Source organism: Verticillium dahliae, genomic scaffold (genome assembly GCF_000150675.1).
Source record: "Verticillium dahliae VdLs.17 supercont1.5 genomic scaffold, whole genome shotgun sequence".
NCBI lineage: Eukaryota > Fungi > Ascomycota > Sordariomycetes > Glomerellales > Plectosphaerellaceae > Verticillium > Verticillium dahliae.
The window spans coordinates 1121483-1145319 of NW_009276938.1; the positions used below are offsets into that span (position 1 = coordinate 1121483).

General features: G+C 54.2%; 7 protein-coding genes across 7 annotated transcripts; 3 read left to right on the top strand and 4 right to left on the bottom strand.

Moving 5' to 3' along the window:
* Positions 1 to 1576: 1576 nt before the first annotated feature.
* VDAG_03333 (chitin deacetylase) lies at positions 1577 to 2956 on the top strand (the record flags this gene model as incomplete). Its single annotated transcript, XM_009657198.1, has 2 exons — positions 1577 to 2166; positions 2222 to 2956. Exons 1-2 carry the CDS (start codon positions 1624 to 1626, stop codon positions 2954 to 2956), a joined length of 1278 nt encoding a protein of 425 aa, XP_009655493.1. The 5' UTR covers positions 1577 to 1623.
* Positions 2957 to 4130: 1174 nt separating this feature from the next.
* On the bottom strand, positions 4131 to 6469 carry VDAG_03334 (uncharacterized protein; the record flags this gene model as incomplete). Its single annotated transcript, XM_009657199.1, has 6 exons — positions 4131 to 4807; positions 4868 to 5094; positions 5144 to 5313; positions 5369 to 5546; positions 5702 to 5981; positions 6358 to 6469. The coding sequence occupies 6 exons, from the start codon at positions 6467 to 6469 to the stop codon at positions 4131 to 4133; spliced, it is 1644 nt and encodes a 547-aa protein (XP_009655494.1).
* A 791-nt stretch (positions 6470 to 7260) lies between these two features.
* Positions 7261 to 8907, top strand: VDAG_03335 (gibberellin 20 oxidase). Its single transcript, XM_009657200.1, has 4 exons — positions 7261 to 7873; positions 7934 to 8031; positions 8088 to 8475; positions 8539 to 8907. Exons 1-4 carry the CDS (start codon positions 7373 to 7375, stop codon positions 8578 to 8580), a joined length of 1029 nt encoding a protein of 342 aa, XP_009655495.1. The 5' UTR covers positions 7261 to 7372; the 3' UTR covers positions 8581 to 8907.
* Positions 8908 to 9987: 1080 nt separating this feature from the next.
* VDAG_03336 (excitatory amino acid transporter 2) lies at positions 9988 to 11485 on the bottom strand (the record flags this gene model as incomplete). The annotated part of the gene is made up of 2 exons (XM_009657201.1): positions 9988 to 11123; positions 11179 to 11485. The coding sequence occupies 2 exons, from the start codon at positions 11483 to 11485 to the stop codon at positions 9988 to 9990; spliced, it is 1443 nt and encodes a 480-aa protein (XP_009655496.1).
* A 1724-nt stretch (positions 11486 to 13209) lies between these two features.
* On the bottom strand, positions 13210 to 13665 carry VDAG_03337 (uncharacterized protein; the record flags this gene model as incomplete). The annotated part of the gene is made up of 1 exon (XM_009657202.1): positions 13210 to 13665. The coding sequence occupies one exon, from the start codon at positions 13663 to 13665 to the stop codon at positions 13210 to 13212; it is 456 nt and encodes a 151-aa protein (XP_009655497.1).
* Positions 13666 to 15753: 2088 nt separating this feature from the next.
* Positions 15754 to 16437, top strand: VDAG_03338 (uncharacterized protein; the record flags this gene model as incomplete). The annotated part of the gene is made up of 1 exon (XM_009657203.1): positions 15754 to 16437. One exon carries the CDS (start codon positions 15754 to 15756, stop codon positions 16435 to 16437), a length of 684 nt encoding a protein of 227 aa, XP_009655498.1.
* A 1788-nt stretch (positions 16438 to 18225) lies between these two features.
* VDAG_03339 (uncharacterized protein) lies at positions 18226 to 21059 on the bottom strand (the record flags this gene model as incomplete). The annotated part of the gene is made up of 6 exons (XM_009657204.1): positions 18226 to 18872; positions 18934 to 19203; positions 19273 to 19338; positions 19392 to 19547; positions 19603 to 19713; positions 19769 to 21059. 6 exons carry the CDS (start codon positions 21057 to 21059, stop codon positions 18463 to 18465), a joined length of 2304 nt encoding a protein of 767 aa, XP_009655499.1. The 3' UTR covers positions 18226 to 18462.
* Between the last annotated feature and the right edge of the window lie 2778 nt (positions 21060 to 23837).

Below are 23837 nucleotides of genomic sequence, written 5' to 3' on the forward strand. Positions count from 1 at the left end.
CACAAGCTCGAGCCACCAACTGGAGGTCCGGGGGACAGGTAGACACGGACACAGACACTGGACTATAGGATACAGGGCAAGATTGTTTCGTGTGGATGCGCGTTTCCCTCCCTGCTTCTGCGCCGTCACCCCATCAGTCACAGGTTGATCGCCCCTACCAGCCCCTTCACCGTCGCAGAAGCTTCCTTTTGTCACTTTGCTTTCTGGACTTCCAACACGCGCGCGCGCGTAATTGCGAGATACAATGGTGTCTCGCGCAATGCGGCGCGCAACGGCGCGACATCGAAAAAGCAGAAGCGGGCCTCTACATGTACGCCCGAACACCTTTAGGACAATGTACCAGCTAGTGACTGGGGACAGAACCTGGCCGTTGGGTCCTCGGGAAAATTCGATGCCAAACTCGATGGACGTCCTGGATCCTCCCCATCTCATCCAGTTTTGGGTACCTTTCCCACCCAAATGCTCCCGCGCCTGGTATGATTCGACAGTTGCGGGCGAGGACTTTGACCTAATCAGGGGTACGAGGGCTGCAACTGGCTCAGATTGGGGATGTTCCTGCATTAGCCCTTACGACCAAGCAGTGCCGAGAGCCCCTAGAAAAAGACTGTCTCGTGTCCGGACTTGGCGACTACCTGGCTCGTACGAGGGGTGCCCGGCGACTTGGGCGACACGAGTTGAGGTCTGATGGCAAGACCAGAGAATTCGCCAGGACCTGATCGTGAACCCTATACTGCAGCTCATGAACGGGGCACTACTTGTCGCAAACTCGTCGCCTCTCCGGTACCTTGTACACGTTGTACAGAATCAGAGCAACCGACCATCGACTGTAGCGCGGGGCCCAAGGCCGTGTTACGAGACCTTGCCTGATATCACATAACGCAAGCTTAACCTTATCCTATGTTTGGTTCACACCACGCAACTGACCCCATCGTGTTCATCCATGGTATCGCTTTTCGAGCCTCAAGCCACATACCTACTTGAGGTCATGACTGAACATTGTCAGCCCAAGACCCATCACCAAGTGTTCTCGCTGTTGGAACACTGTCAGCAACCCGAGGCATGAACAGTCTTGGCCTTCGTCGTCGTTGCCACATTGGTGGTAGCTGTTCCCACTTGGTAACAGAGGGGTGGGGGTTCTTGTGGCTCACGCTGACCCTCGTCCAGCTTGGCGCTCCACGCCTTGTCTTACTATCGCAATGCACCAACGATTTGAGGCGTTTCTGGGGGCCAACCGGTCGGCTTCCTTGCGTTTCGCGCAACCTGACGCTGTGCGCACCAAAAACCCCGGTCGTGGTAGGTTATGCTTATCATTGGCCTCGAGGCAGTCTTGCGTGCCCACCATTTCACTGCGCTCCATCCCGGACGACGCTCGATGTCGTAGCCACTCCGCCCACCCCTGCTCTGATCAGTTGCAGGGCCAGCGCATTGATACATGGTCATCTCCCACTGGGAATACGGATTATGGGGTCTAGCAACCTAGGTGCTCGCCCGACACTGCTTGGCATGCAGGCCAAATATAATAGAATACTCGCTCTGCTGCCTGCCTCGTGTGCTCGGCTTGTATGCTCTCCTTATCGGTTTTGATCGCTTCAGTCACTCGCTAATTTGCTTCGTTCGTCCATAATGTTTATAAACGCTCCTTCAGTTTCACTACTTGCGACCCTCGCCGTCCTCAGCGAGGTGACTCTCGCCGCACCTGGCAATGTGCAAAAGAGAGAGCTTTCAGCTCGTCAGGATAGTCGGCCGCGCCTTGGCAATGTAGCCTACGGTTCCAAGATTGTCTCGTGCAGCAGCCCTGGCAAGATTGCCCTCACTTTCGATGATGGGCCGGGTACTTTGACGGCCGGGATCGTCGACACCCTTGAGAAGAACAATGTGAAGGGTACCTTTTTCATGGTTGGGAAGAATGGAGGAGACGGACTCACTACCGGGAACTACGACTCGCTCCTCAAGCGCATGCATGCCAGCGGCCACCATCTTGCCAGTCACTCATTCAGCCATCCCAATTTTGACGAGATCGACTACGACCAAAAAGTCCTCGAGCTCGAGAAGAACGAGAAGGCTTTCGCTGACATTCTCGGATTCATCCCAACTTACTTCCGCCCTCCTTACACCGCCTGCGACGAGGAGTGCTACCAGGCCCTTGGGGACATGGGCTATCATGTTGTATGTTCTCGTTTTCTAGGACGAGAAATGAGGAAAACACTGACCTCGTTTGAAGACTGACTACGACCTCGACACCAAAGACTGGGAGGCCGGCGGTGTCAACGCCAAGGCAAGGTACAGCTCTGCTGTCAAGGCCGCCGACCCCTCCTCCAGCTCTTTCATCTCGCTGTCTCACGACATTCAGGATTTCACAGCCAACGGTTTCGTCCAGTTCATGATCGATGTGGGCAAAGAGAAGGGTTTCCAGTTCGTTACACTCGGCGAGTGCCTCGGCGACCCTGCGAGCAACTGGTATCGTGACCCGAAGACCTTTGGCCCTGCCGATACCTCGATCGATCCCCCCGAGCCCAGCACCACCTCGACTAGCAGCACTGCGACACCAACGTCCAGCAAGGCTCCCGAGCCCAAGAAGCCCAAGGAGACCACCAAGACAGAGTCGGAGGCGTCGAGTTCCACCAGCATTGCCAAGTACATCCCGGCGCCCACCGACGGTCGTTTCATCGAGGCCAGCTCCATCGTTGAAACTTCAATCTTTGTGTCTGAAGATGCATCAACCACAGTTACCATGACTACTACCTTCGCCACCACGACTGCCATATCTGTCGCTTCCTCTGCTTTCACGAGCAGCGCCTCCAACACTACCAGTGCAGAGCCCTCGACGCCCACCGAAACCAGCAGCGACTCCGCGCCGTCAGCTGTTGACGAGGACAGCGCCGCCATCGCAGTGTCTGCGCTCCCCAAGACCTTCGTCACTTCTCTGGTGGGTTTCGTAGCCTGGATGCTGCTCTAGAAGGGGCCAGCATAAGGTACTCTACAAGCAAGCCCAGCGCGGTATTCTTCTGGAGAGATCGGGAGTATGACGATCTCATACGATTACTATGTGATTCGGTGCACGATGAAATACCCCGCTGGTCTCGGTACATAAACAAACATACCTCACGCACCTCGATGGCGCCCCTTTTCTATCTTCTCGCGGTACTTATTTGACTGATGGCCTCACTGGGATGAAAGGAGCACTACTATGTTATTTCCCACAGGCCGTCTGAGCTATGCGATACCCGGCGAACATGTCGTTTCGTCTAATGAACGTGTCAACTTTCGACAAGCTTTTTTATAAACATATTTGTTTGCTCTTCTCGGCCTGTGAACATGACTATGAGGGTATTTTGGCATGGAGAGACCCCGCATGGCGGAAATTATGATGTTGGTGCTTTTCTCGTATTCCTGTCGTGATGATCAACCGTTTCGGGCATGGCTTGGCGGCGAGCTATGGGGCGTGATATGAAGGCGGCGTCCGGAACGATTGGTGCGTGCCGGGGGGTCTGGGGGATCACTGCTCGTATTTGCACATGGTCACGGGGAGGTTCGTTGTTCGGAAGGGCATGAGATCGCGATGAAATGGTGGTCACCTGTTGACATTAACCAGACGATCTGTCCGCCCAGGAATATGTCTGCAATGGCAGTGTATTCCTCCTATGGACCGTGATCCTCGGTTCGTTCAAGAAAGCTGGCTTGTGCCTGTTACTCTGGATGTTTTGGAAAAGACTTTACTTCTTCACGCTTGAAAGGTGCTTCCTAAATGGCCAACCTATCTTCTCCCCTGATTTTGGGGAGGTGAGTATACCTGGCAGTACCGCCAAGCGCCGCGCTCTGCCCACACTGAAACAAAAGCTCTTCATATAACGACAGCACCCTGCCTGGGTTGGCTTTCGAGTATTCATCTCGATACATAACGTACTATATGCCTAGGATGACTAGAAGTATTCATCTTGATACGTGATGTACTACATGCCTGAGCCAATAACCGAGTGTTCGGCTTGTTACATGATGTACTACAGGCCTGGGCACGTGGTTGACGTTGGGAACACGAGCTTAGAACTGCATTTACCTCTACTGGTTCTTGCCCATGCTGTACGTCCCGCAGCAACCCCATCCGCTGCTCGCGCCCTCTCAGCTGGCTGTTTTCAAGGCTCCGCCCCATAGCCAAGAAATCCACCGGCAAAAAAGTCCTCCATATTAGGAAACATTTCAGTCCAGTCTATCTCATACTCGTGGGCCACGGGATCCGCCCCGCGAGCCACTCCGTCCGGTGCCAGCATTTCAGTCACTCTTGTAACGCCATCTGCGAGAGCAGCTCCGGCCATGGGTTGCTGGCTGCCGTCGAGGCGAGACAAGAGTTTCTGCTGCGCGAGGTTGCCGAACCTGGCTGCCCATGACTTGCTCGGATCCTGACCCACCCAGTAGCTGACTTGCGCAACGAGGTCTGCGGCGCTACGATCCGGGAAATTGGAGACTGTCTCGCCGTAGTGCGAGAGAATCAAAGCGCCGTAGACCAGACGGAGACACATGTTGGAGCCAAGAGACGATTTGAGATGGGTTGGCAGTTTGAGAAAGGTCTGCAGTATCACACGTGCGTGAACACAGGCATCGACCCTGAGGTCCGCTTTCGCCTTCTCAGCCGTGTTTGGGGAATTCGCAGTGGTCCGAGAAGCGGCATCGTCGAAGGCCTGGGAGGTCGTGGCATGGTTGGCCATGAAGATGTTGGGCGACAGGCCTTCATCGAGCTCCTGGAGGGATCTCATTATGAGAATGAGAGACGCGGAATGCTGGCCGATCTTGAGTTTTAGCGCCGTTGGAAGGTCTGGATAAACGAGCATAGTTCAGTATGGAAGATACCTTTCGCATTCCAAGCTTTACCTACCAAGTAAGTGGCGCCAGCGCGCTTCCCAGTCGGCGAAATAAGTGCTGCTGGCAATGAACTTTCGAGGCTGGCGTTTCTCTAGCTTGCTGAGGAGGGAGGAATACAGAGAAACCTCGGCTACCAGCATACCATCCTGCATGGAGGCGTCGTAGAAACTCAGCAGAATGTTGCAGTGGTCCAGGTAGTCCCTAGGGATGACGGAGGGCCGGCCTGTGGTGGCTGCCCAGCTGTGAAATCCGTTAGTGGTCAGCGGCGCGACGATAAACATGGACGTACTGCAGGTGATGCAACGATATTGTAGACCACAGCCGAACGGCTTTTTGGTCTTCCAAGTTGGCAGTTTCGTTCTTGATTTTGTTGACAATGCTTGAGAAGCTGATGCTCAGCATGGCTTGCTTGGCACAGTAGCCTGTCAAGACCCAACTGTCGATATACTCAGAGTTGAGCTGGCAAGCACGCGATCAGTTCGGTGTCAGACTCAGCCAGGGGAATTCAACCTACATGCTTGGCAGAAGATCCATTGTCACTCATGAGGAATATCCCATAGATTTCTTCCAGAGTCAGAGGACTGATCAGGAGAACCTGTCCTAGGGACATCCTGACGCGGTCATGAACCCTTTGATGAACGGCATCCACAACGAGGTCGGGCCGGTGTGGTATGGCCTGCAGGCAGCACACACTATGAAGAAATGACGAGGTCTGTCGAAGATCGTTGCTTGACATCACTCCGATCATTTCCTTCAAAAGCCAATCGTGCTTCCCTTGAGCATGAAAACTTGGTGGTCACGTTAGCTCAGTTGAATCTTCGACGAGAACCCAATGGAGCCCACTCACGTCCTGATGAGCTCATATGCGTCCGTCTCGGTCAAGATATCGTCATGCACCAAGTCGACCTTGGCAAGGCTTCGAGGCCTCGTGTAAACACCTGTGTACCGGCGGCCAATCTCGCGGAGTACTACGACTGGCGCGGAGCTGACAGCGTAGTCCGCAGGGTCCAATATTTGGCTGGGGCCAGGCTCATCGCCTTCAGGCAAGGAGGCAGTCTCATCGTTGACCAGGCGTTCTCTCTCTTCTTCTGAGGGTTTCCCACGACTGGTCCTGTCGTCCATTCGGTCTGTGACCGATTGAACGAGGCGCGTTAACTGACGTAACGCATCCTGTGTCTCGCGTTGAGTCTCAAGCAACCTGTGACTCATCGCGTCAGATATTTGATGCAAGGGAATCCCAAGATCTTGGGAGTTCATGTCTCACTTGGCTTCTATCGCAGATAATGATCTCGGACTTTCTTGAGATTGTGCTACGACGTCCACGTCCTCGCGGCGCGAACAAGAGATCCTGCAATACATTGTCAGTATACACGGACATACACGGACCATGGTGGCCCTGATGAGAGTCGTGGAGCATCAATCACCGTAGATTCTGGCATCTGCGGCACGCTTGCGCGTGGACGTCGTAGTCGCATTTGCACTTCAGCTTCTGACACGACTCACAGGAAAAGACGCGTCGCCGACGTTTCTGGGCCGGCTGAGGCTCTTCGGATTCGCCGTTGGCCACGCGACTGGGAGATGTCGGTACAGTTGTGCGCGAACGCTTCTCAAACATGTTGACGGAGAGATGCAGACCACGATTACGACGCAGGCTCCATGAAGACAGGAATGTGGTGGACCTAGAAATCGAGGGTCTACCGCCCTGGAGCAAGGGGTAACAAGTCCTATTTAGGCCTACCGCGAGTTTTCAGCGAACCTTTACCCCACACATCCACAAACCCCACGGTCCGTCAGCGCCTACTATCGTCACTCGAAGCATCAAATGGAACATCTTGTCGAGTCGCCTTAAGAATCATGTCTGTCCAGATGGTTCTCGGGCTTCAGTAACGTCTCTCAAGCAAACATAATACTGAGCTCGACAGAGTTGTCAATCTTCCAGCTATACCTGGACTTGATGCGCCCTGACATGGTACTATGGTTTTATTTGGCGCTGATCTCGCACTCCAGGTACGGGCATGACCAGAGCATAAATAGGAGTCTCTGCAGTGTCAGATTCTGAAGATAGGCAAAATGCTACTCGTAAAGCATGTAGATCACTGTAGTTGTGTAAATAGGGGCCTATAATGTCGTGTTTGCCTATGCATCGACGCTGATTTGGTCATGTCCCGCAATCCATATCTATCGGAGACCGTACTCTCCTCACTAATGAAGTAAGGGATGATGCTGAAGATAGAGCGGTTTGAACAGTGAAGTCAAGCCCGTGTGTCGCCGATTGTTGGACAGACCTTATCTTCCGAGGATCAGTGGCAGAAGCGGGGTACACCTCCAGCATGCTTCGTGAACCACCGGAAACCGACGGAGACCGTCAAAACCTCATATCAGCCCACCCGTTTGTCTCTGGACCTCGCACCTAGAGATACAACCAGTAATCGCTACCATCCATATTAAACCGTCAGACAGTTGATGATTGAGTATCAAAGCGGTATATTACAATTCTTTCAGTCTACAACCCTGCGAGATGACTACGACTTCGACCAAGACCAAGTCTCCCGAGACCTATAAGCTGGAACTGGCGTCGGCCTACGGCTCAGTGTATCGGGATGTACTAAAAACACCCCCTCGAGATTGCAATAGCTCTGAGGTCCCCATAATTGACTTGTCTGGAATACAAGGCAATGAGCAAGAGAGGCGGGCGCTGGCAAATGTCGTTCGCGACGCTTCGCAAAACACAGGATTCTTCTACATCAAGAACCACGGCATCGCCCGCGAGAAGATCGAAGCAGCTTTCAAGCAGGGCCACAAATTCTTCGCCCAGCCCGTCGAGCAGAAAGACGTCATAGCACAGAGGCATTCCAAGTTTTACAATGGTTGGAGTCGCAGGGGCCATATTTCCCCAACCGAGTCCATGGACCTCAAGGAAGGCTTCAGCTTTAGGTACGACCCCAAGTACGACCCGCAGGAGAAAAACTTGGACGCCATCCCACCGGAAGTCCAAGAGTGGCTCCGCGGCGAAGACTTTGTGTGGGAGGGGACCAGTCACCTGCCTGGTTTCAAGGATGCTATGCTTGCCTACTGGTAGGCATGCTTGTCTCTTGCCAGAAACATGATCAAGATCTTTGCCCTAGCTCTCGACGTGCCCGAAGACTACTTTGACAATCTGGTCACTTACCCTGGAAGGTTTGTGGACGTCCACCCCCTCCTCTGCTTGGCTATGACAACTGACATTCCCGCAGCGACGGCGTGATCAACTTCTACCCCAGAAACACAGCCGCAGAGGACGCCGTCCTGGACGTCGGCCTGGGCGCACACACGGATCTGCAGTGCTTCACCTTTCTCTGGCAAGACCACATCGGAGGGCTTCAAGTCCTCACGAATGAAGGGCAGTGGATCAAGGTGCCTCCCATTCCCGACACGTTTGTGGTCAATATCGGAGACTTCTTGATGCGGCTCTCGAATGACCGATTCCAGTCGACCGTTCATCGCGTCTTCAACCACGCACCCGAGGACCGCATCTCCATGCCGTTTTTCTTTGGGTTCAATTTCAACGAGACGTGCTCCGTATTGCCGAGCTGTACGGACGAGAAGAACCCGCCGAAATACGAGCCGATCAGCTGTGGGAATGTAAGTTTGGCTCCTAAAATCAGACCCATATCGCTTTTTGACAAATTATTGACGACATGTCAGTGGTGTGCACAGAGATTCGCAAAGACCTTCACCAAAGATTAGCTTCGCTTGCTTTTCGTCTTTATTCCAGGGCCTTGAGGAGGCGAAAACCTGGCCTCACTTCCATAGGTGATGCGTGCGCCTACAGTGGCATCAATGAAGACCTATCAAGACAGCCCCTTGGGCAATGTCTGGGTTGGGTACGAAACTCCATTTGTTGCAGCACTTCTGCACTGCTACAATATTTTTTATATGTTGAAGTTCCGATTCGGTGCTTGCCCTGCCAAATGAACCCTTCTTGACTAGGGATTATCACAGTTCATGCTGTGTCTGGGCATTTTGCCTGATAAACTCGCGGAAGTAGTTGCCACAATGTGAATAGATAGTGTCATGGCTCGTCAAGCCTGTGGAATGGACTGACGGCCTCTTGAATGACACATTCTTTCCATAATTGCTGAGCAACTATGAGGCCCTGTAATCCACGAAAATATCTCACCTAGACCCTGCATCAACACTCCGGGAACTCCATGTCCTCCAATCCACATAGATGCCTTCATTGCATTCATAACACCCATTCTCGCCAGCCCTCGCACGACCGCCCTCGGTCAAAAAACCCCTTCGCCGAACCCACCCCGAAACCGTCATCCCACCCGCCCCACGAGGCCCATTGTGCCTCGTCAGCAAACGCCACTCATCCAGCCCTCTCCACCAACGCCCCGGATCCTCCGGCCGCTTGGAAGCCTCCTTGTCCCCCAAAACCCGGCCAACACCCCTCGTGGCCGAGAGCCTCATCTGCCAAGGTTGACTTTCGACAGGCATCTCCCCAGAGTCTCGCGCCCTGCACTTCGACGCCACGGCGCCCTTTCTGCATCCTGCTCTGTGCGGAAGAGAGACATGAGAGGTGAGGCGCACTCTCGGAGAGTTTGTGCGCACAGCGCCGCAGATGCCGCGGCATCCGGCCCGGCACGATGGCTGTTTGGCCGAGGGTCTGGGCCTGGGTTTTGCAGGCACGTCTGGTAGATATAGCCATGTGCTCCTGATTGCAGGAACTGCTGCCTTTTATCTTCACAATGCCGCGGAGTTGATCCGAAGAACACACCTCCGATACGATGACACGGCGAATGGAGTACCGCGACATTGGTACTGCAACATGCAAGAAGACGGCTTGCAACCCTGACTCCAAGACTTCTGATCGACGACTTCAAGGCAAGCCATCCATTGATTCATGCCCAACATGCGCCTCCCTTTGGTCGATGCGCCGAGCCGCATGAATACGTTCAAGCGTGCATCTATGCCGACACCAATAGAGACCCGCCCTGACCATCACCTACGTCAATTCCCAACAGAAAATCAACCATAACACATGATCCGTCATAAGATGATAGCAAATCAGGATTCAGACTATCAGATACTAAACAAAAGATTCTTACAACAACTCCACCCATCCCTCCGCGAACCGGAACAACAACCTTAAACACGGTCAGTGTTGTCGTGGACATTGTTACGCTCGGCAATGAGGTCCTCGTCAACCATGTCCTCGGGATCGCGGACACCTGTCATCTTCTCAATGATACCAGCAGCGAAGATATCACCAGAAACGTTGACCATGGTGCGGAAACGGTCGATGAACCAATCGATTGCGACGACGACGGCAAACATATCAGTCTCAGGGATACCAACGGAGGAAGTGATCATGAGTGTCAAGACAAGGGACGACGACGGAATGGGCGTCGTTCCGATGGCCGAAAGAGTGGACAAGAGGAGGATCATGATGTACTGGCCAGCGTCGAGCTTGATGCCCTGAGTAGCAGCCATGAACACGCACACCATGGGGAAGTAGATGGCGGTACCGTCCATGTTGATCAAGCAGCCAAGGGGAACAGCGAACTTGTTGACGGTAGTGGGCACGCCACGCTCGCGGACGACGCGCAGAGTGACGGGAAGGGTGGCAGCAGAAGAAGCGGTACCCCAAGCAGTGAGCCACGCGGGCGACGACTTGGCCCAGTAGGGATAAGGGTTCTTTCGAGTGAAGGCGAAGAAGAGAATCGGCAAGATGACCCACAGGTGGATCAGCATAGAACTGATGGAGCCGCCGATGAGAACACCGAGATTGGTACCGACACTGGCCATGTCGAGCTTGAAGAGGTTGGGAAGAATCAAGAAGAACACGCCAATGGGTGCCAGCTTGATGAGGAAGGTGATGATCCTGGTGATCATAACCTCGACCTCAATGACGGCACGAAGAATGGCGGAGGTTGCGGGGTCCTTGATCAGGTATCCGACAATGATCGAAGTGACAAGAATGGCGAGCAGCTCGTCATTGGCCAGAGCGTAAACGACGTTCTGGGGGATCAGAGTGAAGAAGAGCGTCTGCACAATCTGGTGAGGCTTCCTCTCTTCCAACTCAGAATCGCCCTCTCCGGTGGCGGCATTCTCCATCATGGGCTCCCAGATTTGAGACGTCATGATAATGGAGAAAGCAATGGCGAGAATGGTTGTGAGAACGTAGTAGGAGATGGTCCACTTCGCAAGGACGGCAGCACCTTGGGCAACCTCACGCAGACGCTGAATGGCCAAGATCATTGCGCAAATAATCAAGGGAAGGACTGTAGAGGCAAGGTTAGTGACCGACACTGTATCGAGATGCCGAAATATACTGACCAGTGGCGCGAAGTGCGCGAAGCCAGAGAGAACCAGGAATACCGATGATGACGGGGGCAGCCTCAGGGATATTGTCCACACCCACGCCAGCAGAAACACCCAGACCGATGCCGATGGCGAGGGCGGCAGCGATGACAATTTGAGTGGCGGAGCCGGGCTCCTTGACCGAGTGCCACCAAGGCTTCTTGACCGTTTCGACCTCGGCGGAAACAGGACCGGTGGGCTGAGGGGTGGGCTGGTCGTAGGAGGAACTCTCCTTGACCTGGTCGTTGGACTCCATGGCCCTCTTCTCCTCGTCGACACCCATGGTTGAGTTGACGATGGCCGACTGCGCGTGTTGTCGTCTTGTGGGTAAGGGGAGGGCTGACGCAAGCAAGACGAGGGTTGGCGTGAGAGGGGGAGCTGCAAGGTCGACCTGGGGCTGGGAGAAAGAAGAGGAGGGGAAGCACGAATGAAAACCGAAGAGATGGTACCGACAGAGGGGCTATATATCCATCCATCGAGGCGGTCCGGTCCTCGATGGGGGGGGGAATAGCCCTTCTTACCCCTGGCCAGCCATGCACATGCTCGTCCAAGACCAGGGCTGGGCTACAGACAGGCAGGGAAGCTCAACGATGGGTAGTGGCTCTCGGAACCAATGGCCATCTAATTACCCCAGAGCTGCGCGATAGGAAGGCAGACATCATGTCGTTCTTGTCTATCAGGTGGCGATCTCGAGGGGTCTGGTGGGCAGGGTCAGGGTGCGGGACGATTCGTCGCATTTCGTTGGCAGAATTGGGACGGTAAGCCCGAGGTGCGTATCTCGCCAAGGCGCGGTATCACCACTTGGTGGCATTGGCATTTTTCTCTCTAAAGGAAGGTCAGACAAGGAGGGCACCCGCTTGGGAGGTCCGGCGACTCGTGAGACTCGCCAGTTTCTCCATCCCCGCATGCTCGCTCCTGCTCCCCACCACACGAAGCCTTGTCTCGCTTGCGTGCGACTGGCATGAGCACCCTGGTCAGTCTCATGTGGCCGGTCATGGCCAGTTCACGGATAGGCCCAAGCCTGCAAGACGCTCTTCCTTGGGATTCGTCATTGGGCCTAGCGGGTTCGTCCATCGCGTGAGGGTTGTCCTTGGTTGGCACGCGGCGGCCGTTGAGGGACGCGAAGAAGGCTTCCAGAAGATAAGGAGCAGGCAGCAAGTGGGACTTTGGCCTTGGGTTGGAACCTCCAAGGCCACGACAGTCAGCGAGTTGAAGCACCGGCCAGCTTTCGGTGGGGAGACAGACTGTCGGACCTCTGGACAAACAAGGTCTAGAATCTAGCCGCAAGAAGGCTCAGAAACTGCTCGGGCTACCCCTGCCTGGCCTGGTTCCGTCTGGCCTAGGAGGGCAAGCAGTTGAGCGAGGCATTGGTCGGTTTCCATGAGGAAATCATCATGTCATTCCATGGCCGAATCCCGTGGTCGAGTCGCGGCCAGGCATCTCGATTCGGACGCTAGCCTGTCAGTCGTTGTCACGGCGCGGGCTTGAACTGTGCGATAGATGGTCTTGTCGAAACAAGCGACCGAAAAAGGCGCGCGCCTTTCGGGTTAGTCGACCCCATCGTACCTATCTGGAGAGGGATCCATTCGTCGTTTGCTGGGCGGCCGATGAGGCTCAAGACACGGAGAGGTGTCAAGCGGACAAGAGGCCGGCAGTCGGTGTCGAGCAAGCGAAATGGGCGAAGAACCCCAAGCGAACCAGGCCCGTGGCTAACGTGCGATAGGCATCGTGACTCGCAGCGAACGATGCGGTGTGTTTTGTTTCGCGGAGATTTTCCCGTCACTTTCTCAGAATTTTCTGCTGTCATGAAATCCATCGCGGTTACATGAGTGAGGGGCGATTAGGGACAAATTACGGTCGGAGCCATTTGTCACGACCTAATTCCCCCAGTGTTAGCAGCTCCTGCCCCGGATTTGACCAGGGAGCAGACACGAGGCTATCACGTAAGAGCAGAATGGCAGGAGTGCAGAAGGGCAGGGGAGCAGAGGTATGGGTAGGTGCGATGGGCTACAACGAAGCCATGGCCTGAACCGTGGCAGCGGACAAAGAAGGGCGAGGAAGGAAATCCCAAGCCGCCAAGTGGCCAAGCACGACTTCCTGACTCCATGCCACCAGCCAAGGATAAGCCAAGGCAGCCGGGGGCGAACAATGGACGCCCACGGCCGAACGACGCCTGTTTTTGTACCGGGATGGTGCGAGGCAACCCGCACTTTCAATCTCCGCATCCGGTCGGCTGATTGGCTTCTCCCACTCCCTCACCGGGTAGAGGTTGCCGCCGAGAGTCTCGGCAAAGGCTCGGCGGTCTGGGCGGTGTTCTCTCACGACCACCGGCCCCTCCCCAACGTCGCTCAACTGCTCCTGCCCGCTCGATGCCCGGCTCACGCACCTGCCCTTCTGACCCCCCCATTTCCTGGCAAGAGCCATCGAGGCCCCCTTCCCTCCAACTGCCACTTGGCAAGCCATGTTCCCTCATCTCAACCAGTCATGGCTTCCTTATTCTCCTTGGCTGCCTTATTCTTCTTGGCTTTGCCATCCCGTGCTTCTGCCGTCGTAAAGCGCCCGATCGCCCTACTCCTTGTCGCTTTCCATCCAGCTTTCCGCCGCTGCCAACTTCTCGCGTCGCAAGCAGTTTTCACCCTCTTCCATTAGGTACCTCTAGTCTGCTGTTCCACCGACCACCATGCACTCGTACCCACCCTCCTCCTTGCTCGTTCCCTGCGGTGACCTGCGGTGCCCAGCCTTTGGTGCCATTTGCCAATGAGCTTAAGTCCAGAGCCAAGTCCCAGCTGTGATTCCCACTGCGACGCATTGATGGGGGCCTTCTGCGCGATGGTCCCCCAATCTCCAGCCTTCGCGCGTCTTCCCTGCACATGGGCACGGGACTGAAGACCGAATCAGGAGCAGGGTTGACCGGAGCGACATGGCCAAGTAAGGTACCTCACTGCCAGAATGTTAAGCCTCTGGCAGCAATCACAGTACAGAGTGGCAGAAGTCACATTTCTATCCCGGCGACTTGAGTTCTCTCCAAGTCAAGGTCAAACGGAGATAAGCGTGGTGCGGCCAGCCTCCCTCGTCAGCGGCTGGGCGGCCTGCCGCGCAACCTAGGCTGATCTGAGCCTGGCTTTGAAAAACTCTTTTCGGTGGAAGCCCTTCTGAATTCTCCTAGCACCGGCACCTCCAACGCCACCATCCCTTCCACCGATGGGGGCACGTCACGAGCGACGAGACAGCCTGGGCTTTGCATCTGGTCCCGCGAGTACCCGCAAATTCGGTTGGCCTGCAATATGCCCACTTTCTGTTTGCGATGGTGCCCCTGCAGCAATGTTGGCAGTGAGGTCGATTATTCACCCCATTACTCCTTCACGGTGAGGATGACAGCCCCATTTTCACGAGTCCTAAGCTTGTGCTATTCATTTCTCGTCTATAGTCGAGCAACTCACCGAGGCTCTTCATATCGGCATGATGAGCGAGAGACCATCGCCAATAGTGTTCAGGCTCCTCATCGCACTGACAAGCGCCACATGTAACGCTGCAGCAGTCGCTATGCCACAAAGGTTCCTCTCGTGTCATCGCTATGGGGTGGTCTGTTGGCATTCAATATTGAGCTCGATGATACGACCGACATAGGCAGGTCCTATCTTGCTCAGCTCCCACGTAACATTCCAAAGGGGCAGGAGAGCATCCTTTCCACGCTGTGAGCCTAGAACGAGCCCCTACCTCTCAATACCAAGACCTCGTCTGCATGCAAGCATCAGAGCAGTTTCTTAGACATGTATTAGCTTTGTGTGTCGCTGCTCATCGAAATTCACCTTGACATCCAGCACACCCTGACTCTAGGTACTGAGAACCATCAAGAAGTATCCTCAAAGAAGCTTGTGTTGAGCGATGCTCTGCGTTCGCCCCGAGGCCTCGCGAACTGTGATCAGTCAAGAAACTCAACACAGCCAAGGCGGCCGTGCTAGTTGGGGGCGTGCCACTTTCTGCGGGGGACTTGAGATATGGCTGTCGCCATCGAGCCAAGCAGCCTTGATGCGTAACCCTGTGCCCACCCTTTCGGTGCTGATTCCTTCCATCTTCCATCTGCCTAGCCTCCTAAAGCTTGGCTTGGCTGACCTGACGCGTCGCTCATTCAGGGCTCATCGACGCGCAACCGTCTCCCCGGCGCCGTGATAAGCCTCTGATACGGGCAAGTGGCAAGATTGAAACAGCATCAGAGTCAGACGGACTTTTATCCCTGGTTTGATTGGTGTCGACTGGCTCTGCGCAGCCACGTCTTTTTCTGTCAGATTTCCTCACAGCATGCGGCGGATGCTCAGTAGTTCGTAAGCCGAGAGGATGATTCTCTTGCAGATTGCAAAATGTCAGATGAATGAATGGGTACCTGCCAGGGGTCGGGTTCTCACTGTGCTGACGCATCACGTGCTACATTTGGCCATGGTCAGTGCGCCGAGGCACCACCAGAACCCATTTCACAGCGCCAACCTTCTGTAATCATCCGTGGGATCGGCCCCGAGAACTAGATACACGGCCTTAGCATTACAACTCGAAAGCATGTCAAAAATTGCCCAGTTGCCGCTGCATCTGCAGCTGACCCATCTCCGGGAGGTTCTCTCGACAAACCCAACCCTCGTCGCTATGATCCATCGTGCGGCACTGCTCGGCCTGCCGAACTGGTACCTGGCAGCGGGGTCCCTCTCACAGACCATTTGGAACAACGTGTCAGGCATGCCGTCGGACACGGGCATCAGTGACTACGACCTCGTATACCATGACGCCTCGGATCTCTCCTACGACGCAGAAGACAAACGCATCCAGGCCGGCAGGGCGCTTTTCGCCGACCTAGGCGTGGACGTTGAGATCCGGAACCAGGCGCGCGTCCACCTCTGGTATGAGCAGAAACACGGCGTTCCGTGTTCGCCCCACGGCAGCACGGAGGCGGGCATCGACTCGTGGATCTCGACGAGCGCCATGCTGGGTGTGAGACTAGAATCTGACGGGCAGTGGACTGTGTACGCGCCCCGAGGGCTTTCGGACTTTTTCAACATGGTTGCTAGGCCTAACGCAGTCCTGGGCACGAGAGAGGCATATGAGAAGAAGGCGAGGCGGTGGAAGGGAATCTGGCCGAAGCTTCAAGTCGAGCCCTGGCCTGCGTCGAGAAACGAGAGTGCAACTTTTGGGCTTCCGGAGGAATCGGCTTCCCAAAGTCCTGTAGAAATTTCTAGCCAAAGCCGTTGATACAGGCTCAAAACGAGCGGGAGTGACTCTCACAGGCGCGGCAACCAGGCGCCGAGCCAGCGTTCCTCAGAATGAGCCGATGATATCTTCAGGCCGCCCCGTAGTAGCCACAACTGTGTGCGGACGTATACCACCAATCTTCCAGTGTCCGTCAACCATAACATACAGAAACTCGACGAAAACGCTAGAGTCCCACTGGGCTGCGTGCTATTGGAAAGCGTCCTCACGTGGCGAGCCCGAACCTGCCAGTCTCCCTTGATCTCTGTGGCATTGGTGCGCGTGAAAAAGGATGCGCCGAGGAAGTGTTGGCTGCCGACTATCACAGCATATCATCAGCGTTGATCATGGACAGTACGGACATTTCGCTGACTCACGTCGTTTATCACCGAGGCCCGTCACAGTAAACGAGTGTGTGAAGATGTCATCTGGGCTGGCAATCGTCACAGTCCCCACTGCTGGGTAGTCGGCATAGTCGGCCACCACCTGAGGGGCAGTGATGGCGAGCCAGGTTGATTTATCCTATTATGACCATCAGAGCGTGGTTCGTCGCATGATTCATAGATTCAACATCACCTTTCTATCCCAAGCGATGGACCACTTGTAAGAAAGCTCGCGGAAGCTTCTCTCGTCGGCCAGCGAATACTCCAGGTGTCCGTCGATCGTGGCGGTGGTTGCTAGGCACTGGCTATACCACCGGTTCTGGTACTGCCAGCGGTACAGCAGTTGGGTCCCGTCCAGGTCTCGCCGCCACATTGACCCCTAGTAGAACGTCGGACAGAGTGAACGGGCCATGAGTACTGGTGATAGGTAACAAACCAAAGGTTGGCGCAGGTTGACGTATCCTTGGCAGCAAGTGCAAGGACACCCAAGCTCAGGAGTCCCATCAAGAAGAGTTGGATGGCCATGCTTTCTGATGGATGAGTCGAGACACTCGATACTTTTGGAGATAAAAGGAATGGAGTACAGAAGCAGAAAAGACAGCACCAACCCAAGAGCATCTATGCATTCCTATATCTCAGTCGACGCGACATCTCACACAGCAGCCCAGCTGCCGAGCCCTTGAGCTGAATCAGCGGAAAGAAAAACAAGCACTGAAAGGTCGGAGGAGAAATCCCCGACTGCCGACATTCGAGTTGAAGTATCGTCAAGCCCAGGTCTTGTACGAGGTTAGTGTCCTCCAAAACCCGCTGAATCATCCCGTCTGGAGACGAAAAGAGTGTGGCTATACGCCTGATTCTAAACATGGAGATTGCTGTGCAGCAGCAGCACTGCATGCAAGTGAAGTGACAGCGGGATCGCTTGGGATCTGGCTATATCGCAAAGGTTGTTTAACAACGCTGATGATTGGCGCATGGGCCTGTCACGGACACTGACGGACACCCGTTAACATGGGGTCGGTCGGGATTTCACCGCAATTGTGTGGAGGCTTCAGATCGTCCGGCAATATAGACTCGGGACCTCACCGCACTCAGGGGGATCCTGACTGTTCTTCGAAGAGAATGGCGCCCCCCTCGAAAAGAACGCCATGTCAAGCAGGCAATCATCCTGACTATCCTGTCTTGATGTCCAGCGCTAAAGACTGCAGCTCATCGTCTAGAAGCGATCATGATCATCATGCCTACATGACCGCAATATCTCGTGATTCATGTAGAATGCTGATAATATCTCCACATCGATGATGGTAGGTACAGTGTTACATGAGCAGTGAAAAGTCATACAACATTTCTTCAGCTCGTATAAAACAGCAGGACTGCCTGAATACGAGTGATCCATGATGAATATAAAGGTAGCATAATCATATCGTATGGTGTATTGAGCTACTTGGATATGAGGCAAGGGAATGAGCATTGGAGATTTTCATATATTTCTCTCGGTTGGTAAAGATCGTACGAAGTCCTCGAAGACTAAAAGGAGCATCAAGCCAATAACGGGCCCAGCGGTCATGTAAATGTCGAAAGAAAGCTCAATGAAGGAAATTACTCATAACGGACATATTTCGTGACGGCCGCAATGCAGGCCACTGCCCTAGTGAAAGTCATCCAGCCCAAACGGGTCCCGCACGTCCTGATACACCGGCTCAGGCTCAGGATCCTCGATGACAAGACCTTCCGTGATTCGCATGACTTTCTTAACGTCATCAAAGCAGATGGGCCGTCCAGCTCGTTTGGCCAAGATCTTGGTTGTCTTCGCAATGTTACGAATGCGCCGACCATTGACGTCAATATTTGCCAAAACCTCGAGCTCGCGTTCTGAGATGGAAGACTCAGTACCATGCGACAAGAAGGTCGTCCAGATCTTGGTCCGGGAAGGCGCGTCAAGCGCCGGATAGTTGATGGTCAGGTGGATGCGCGAGTACACCGCCGGATCGAGAACGCGTTCCCTGTTCGTGGTGAGGAAAAGCAGCGAAGGATAGTACTCCAATTCCGTGAGGAAGCCTAGATCTGTCAGCATTGTATGGGACGGTGAAGACGGCGCGTGGGGTTTGGGTTGACATACGGGATACAAGCTGGTTACGTTGCGTCGAAGTGTCGCTCCTCTGCTCAAGGTAAAGGTCGCACTCATCGATGAGGAGCACAGCGCCCCACCGAGAAGCGAGATTGAAGGCTGTCTTGACATCGGTACTGACCTGCTCGGGGCTACGACTACGGCTACGACGCCGCGACCGTGATCGAGACCTCGATCGAGATTCGTCGGTCTCCTTCATTTGAACGGAGTTGCCCTCTCCAAGCTCAAGCTTATACAAAGGCGCCTGTATTTTCTCCGCAACTGCACCCAATTAGATTCACAAATGAGTTCAAAGGATGAAAAGCTCAAATCAGCAGCAAGTAAACTTACCAGATTCCGCTGTCAGGGTCTTTCCAACGCCTGGTTCGCCAGCAAGAAGGATAACCAGACCGCCACCTGAAGCGCGTCAATTTTGGCATTCGTAACACACACAAATAAAGGCAACTGACCTTTCCCGTTGATAACATCGTCAAACGTGTCTCCTTCCTTGACCTGGCTTTCCACAAAGGACAGGATCAAGTCTTTGTACCCCTCTGGGAGGACGAGGCTCTCAAAGGGTTTCGTGTTCCACTCTATGTCTGATACTCGGTCGACATCAAAGGTGCCTGCAAACGTTTCAGCAAGCGGCTACAATGGTCGTGGTAGAACTCAGTAGCATACGCCAGACTTTGGTCCTCATGCTGTAGCCCCAGACTTTAGGGGCGCAGAGCTGAAGCTGCACGTCAGTCAGCCTGTTGCGGGCAGCTGCAAGGCCTCGATCGGATGTGTCTGCTATAATGGGCGGCACGTCAGCGTATCCCAACGAAACCTCCATATTTCATCTCACCTTCATCATCCTGTTCGCTGTCACTTTCGCAGTCCGGGACAAGCGGCCCCTTGCCATAGGATTTATGGGGACGACCAGGGCGACGCCCATGGGTTACCGCATTATGATTCCAACCGTTATTCATGTAAGGCACACCCGGGGCTGGCGGCCCCTGAGGGTTCTGATTCGGGTTCGGTAGTGGTATGTGCCGACCTCGGGGCACCTTGTCAATGGGCTCTTGACTGATGAGGAACGTGTGGAGAGGAATTCCATGCTGGCACCTCTTCCACAGTGGTTGTGTTCGGGGACGTCGCGCATGTTCGGATGTGTCAATAACGATCCTGCTCTCTTCGTGCTGCTGGTCGGATGAGCCGGCTTTCGCACCGGACCAGGACCGGTAGGACTTGTAATGCATGCCGGCCAGCCCGGCGAACTTGCGGCCCCTGGCGAGTAAGCTTGCCTGCATTTTCGGCAAGTCGTCGAGGTACGTAGCTGGGTAGACCGCCAAAGACGTGATTCGTCGGGTGCCGAAGAAGTTTGGCATCGAAATGTGCTTAGTAGCCCCGCCAAACCGACGTCCCGTCCAGTCCACAAAGCGCAAGCTGAGCCCTGTATGGAAGGGATCGACTTGGACCGCATCAACAATGTAGAAGCGATCATGGATACCCTCTCGGCCGTAGACGATGGAGCCAGGCGCAAACAGTGTCCAAGTAAACATGCTCGAAATGACACCGTTGCTGGCGAGCTCCTTTGAGATGGCAAAAGCCTCGGCCAGCTCTCGTTTCACGATGGCTCGCAGGGCGACTAGGACCTTGCGTGTTTCGGGATCTTCTTCGTTCGCGACGGCCTCATCGAAGCGGTTCCAATGCCAGAAGAAAACATGAAACGGCGCCTTGAATACCAAGTGTCGAATGACGCCGACAAAGCCGTCATACATGCTAAAGACGTTGAGCAATACCTGGCGTGTTGCTGCATGGCGGATCTCAATCGAGTCGAGCGACACGAGGGTACCGTTCTCGCTGTGATTCACACGTCGTCGAATGACGAGAGGGGGTCCAACTTCGACCTCTTTCTCCGGCTCGTCGAAAACAGGGACCACGACGTGCTCGGGGCATTCTTCGACCCAATTAACGCAGCACTGGCACTTCCTCGGCCCCTCATACAATTCTTTGACGAGCAATGCTCTCTCATCTGGAGAGAACCTCACATCTTCTTCGATACGAATTGCATCGGCAAGGCGCTCAATGACAGAGAAGTCCTCATCGCATGACTCCTCTCCGGATGACCCTGACACAGACGATGATGGACTCATGGCTTGCGTGGTGTGAGAAAGAATGGTGGATGCTGAAATGAATTTGGGCGGGGGTAAGAAAGCAGGCTGTCCTCAGCTCCTGCATTCTGTGAGCCCGATATTTATGAGATGCAGCTGAAACGGCCAGACTGCTGCCACCAATGCTCGACGGGCTTCGGTGAGCCAATCGGTCGCTCGTGAGACGAGCATCATTGGATGACAGGGATCTTAGTGCGACTGCCTGGTGAGCAGGTTGCATACCGTCATTCATCTCAACCAGCCATTACATTAGCCGGGCGTCGTGGCTGATGAGATCCAATCCCTTTCCAAGAAGTCTGCTCACAGTGTGCTGGGTGATCATGGAGTGTTAGGTGATTACCAGGATGGAGGTGCCAGTAGAGCCCTCAGTAGGTGCATTCGACTTATATAGTGATACTAGTAATTGCATTAGGTACCTTATGCGGGACAAGAGACAATCCAGTACGAACCATAGACTGATAGGGTACAGGTGTCACCACGGAATTGAACAAAGTGGATTGATTGTTGTTAAGGTACAAAAGGAGACTTCCAGAAGTCCAAACGAAGGTAATTGGTCAGATCCAGCATCGGTAAGGAGTCTTACCGGGGCGATAACGACAGAACAAATGCATCAAATGAGGACTCCACATTTGGGATGAAAGTACTCCTGGGTCACAGAACAGAACCTTGCCTGATCGGCAACACACCCCCTCAGATGGGTAGGCGAGCCTCTCTCTGACCATCTGAACCACGAAAGATCAGGCAGATGCCTGTTGGCGGCTTTTGGTAGAGAATTTGGTGCCTTTGGAACAGTTGGCGTTCTCAGGGCAGATGAAGGAAATCGTGCTTGTGAAGCAAATAAGGATGTGTGTAAGTGTTAGGAGAGGTGGGCGAAATTGAGCAAGCTGTTCACTGGTGGACCGCTGGTACGCACTCCATCTGCAGAAGCTTCACGAAGTTCTGATGCTTCTGAGTCGGGAGAATCTTTGTAAGCCCATCGCTCACTATCTTGTCAGTGCTCATCCAGTCCACGGATATCTTCCCCTGTCTGACTGTTTGTCGGATCCAAAGACGATGGATGTCAACATGCTTGAGCTTCGTAGTGGCTTGAGGCCTCTCACTAGTGAGTAACAGCAGCGTTTGGCGGTTATCACAGAACATCTGGATCGGAACCTTGCCATGAAAACGTAGCTGAAGCTCCTTGATCAGACGAAGAGTGGCAAGGTAGTTCCTCGCTGCGACACTGAGGGCCACCAGCTCAGCTTCGGTGCTAGAAGTGACCACGGATCGCTGCTTTGTAGCTTTCCAGTCAATTGGACCTCCAAAGAGCATGGTGGTGTATCCTTGTGAGCTAAATCTGGTGATGGGATCATCGCCGAATGATGCGTCGCTCGCACAATACAGCGATGTAGAATGGTCTCCTGATCCTCCGTAGGACAGCGAGAGAGTCCTTGTGCGATAGAGGTAGCGGAGACAGTGGTCTGCTGCAAGGTGATGGAGTTCTGTCGGCCTGAGCAGAGACTCCGCAAGTCTTGAGGCAGCTTTGGCCACATCAGGTCGTGTTGTGGTTGCTGCGTAATTGATGGAACCAATTTTGCGTTGGTATAGTTGAATGGATTCAGCAGAGGCTTCGTAATCCTTTGGAGCAGGTGCTGGGTCTGTTGATAGAGGCGTCAAATGACCTCTGGTGGATGGCTGGAGGTTGAGGTCCTTCATCTTTTCAGTGATGTAGTTCTCCAGAGACAGCCAGAGCTTGCGCTGGCTACGATCTCTGACCACTCTGATGCCTAAGAACCATCTGACCTCGCCAAGTTCTCGCATCTCGAACAGAGACTTGAGCTGGCTCTTCAGCTCTTCGGCCGCTTGGCGATCCTCTTTGCGGTTCATGAGGATGATGTCGTCAACGTAGAAGAACATGATCATGCCTCTGCCCATGAAGACACAGTTATCTTCCTCGAGAGCCACGAGGCCGATCTTCCGCATAGCCTCGGACAGCAGCTTGTGCCAGAGAAGCGGTGATCGGCGCAAACCGTACAAAGCTCTCTTCAGCTTGAAAATCGTGCGCCTCTGTGGAGCGCCCTTCTTCTGTTGCATCTCCTGCATGAGATCCCAGCCCTGAGGGGCCCAGACGTAGACTGTCTCGTCGAGGTGTGCATTTGGAAAGGCGTTGACGGCATCCAACTGGTGCGTGTCTAGGTCAAACTCTGCACAGATGGCCATCAACGTTCTGAACGTCTTGGCTGCCAGTGTCGACGCGTATGTTTCCATCTCATTCTTGGGCTGTTGGTCTCCTCGTACGCAGAGCCTGGCCTTGAACTTGGTCACGTAGCCGGTGGAGTCAACCTTGTATTTCCAGACCCAGGTCAACCCGAGAACCTTGTGTATTTCCTGGTCGACCGATTCGAAGGGGACTTGCTCGATTGTGTCCATATTTTCAATGGTGTTGACCTCCTGGACGCTTGCTTCTAGCCACTGCTTTTTGTGATCAGAATGAAGCATCTCCTTCCAGGATCTTGGCTCCGCGGGCATATCTGTTCGGAGAAGCGGTTTCTTGTTCGATGGAGTCTGAGTGTGAAAGAATGAGTATTCCACGGTCAAATGTGATGATGGAGGCATTTTCTTGCTGCGGCGGGCTCCTAGAGCCTGGTCGGTGGGGGTGCCGTCTTTGAACTGTGACGGCTTTCTGTCTCTAGCGCTCCTTCGAGTGCCTTGGATTTGTGTTGATGGCGACGGCTGTGGGGCTGGTGCCAATGATGGACGGGCCTCCACAGTCTCTGTGTC

What these genes read in the sequence shown, in the direction of transcription:
- VDAG_03335 (XM_009657200.1), top strand. Translation starts at nt 7,373, where the DNA reads ATGACTACGACTTCGACCAAGACCAAGTCTCCCGAGACCTATAAGCTG. An exon ending in GGCTCCGCGGCGAAGACTTT is followed by an intron (nt 7,874 to 7,933) that starts GTGTGGGAGGGG and finishes GCCTACTGGTAG; the next exon opens with GCATGCTTGTCTCTTGCCAG. An exon ending in CTGGTCACTTACCCTGGAAG is followed by an intron (nt 8,032 to 8,087) that starts GTTTGTGGACGT and finishes ACATTCCCGCAG; the next exon opens with CGACGGCGTGATCAACTTCT.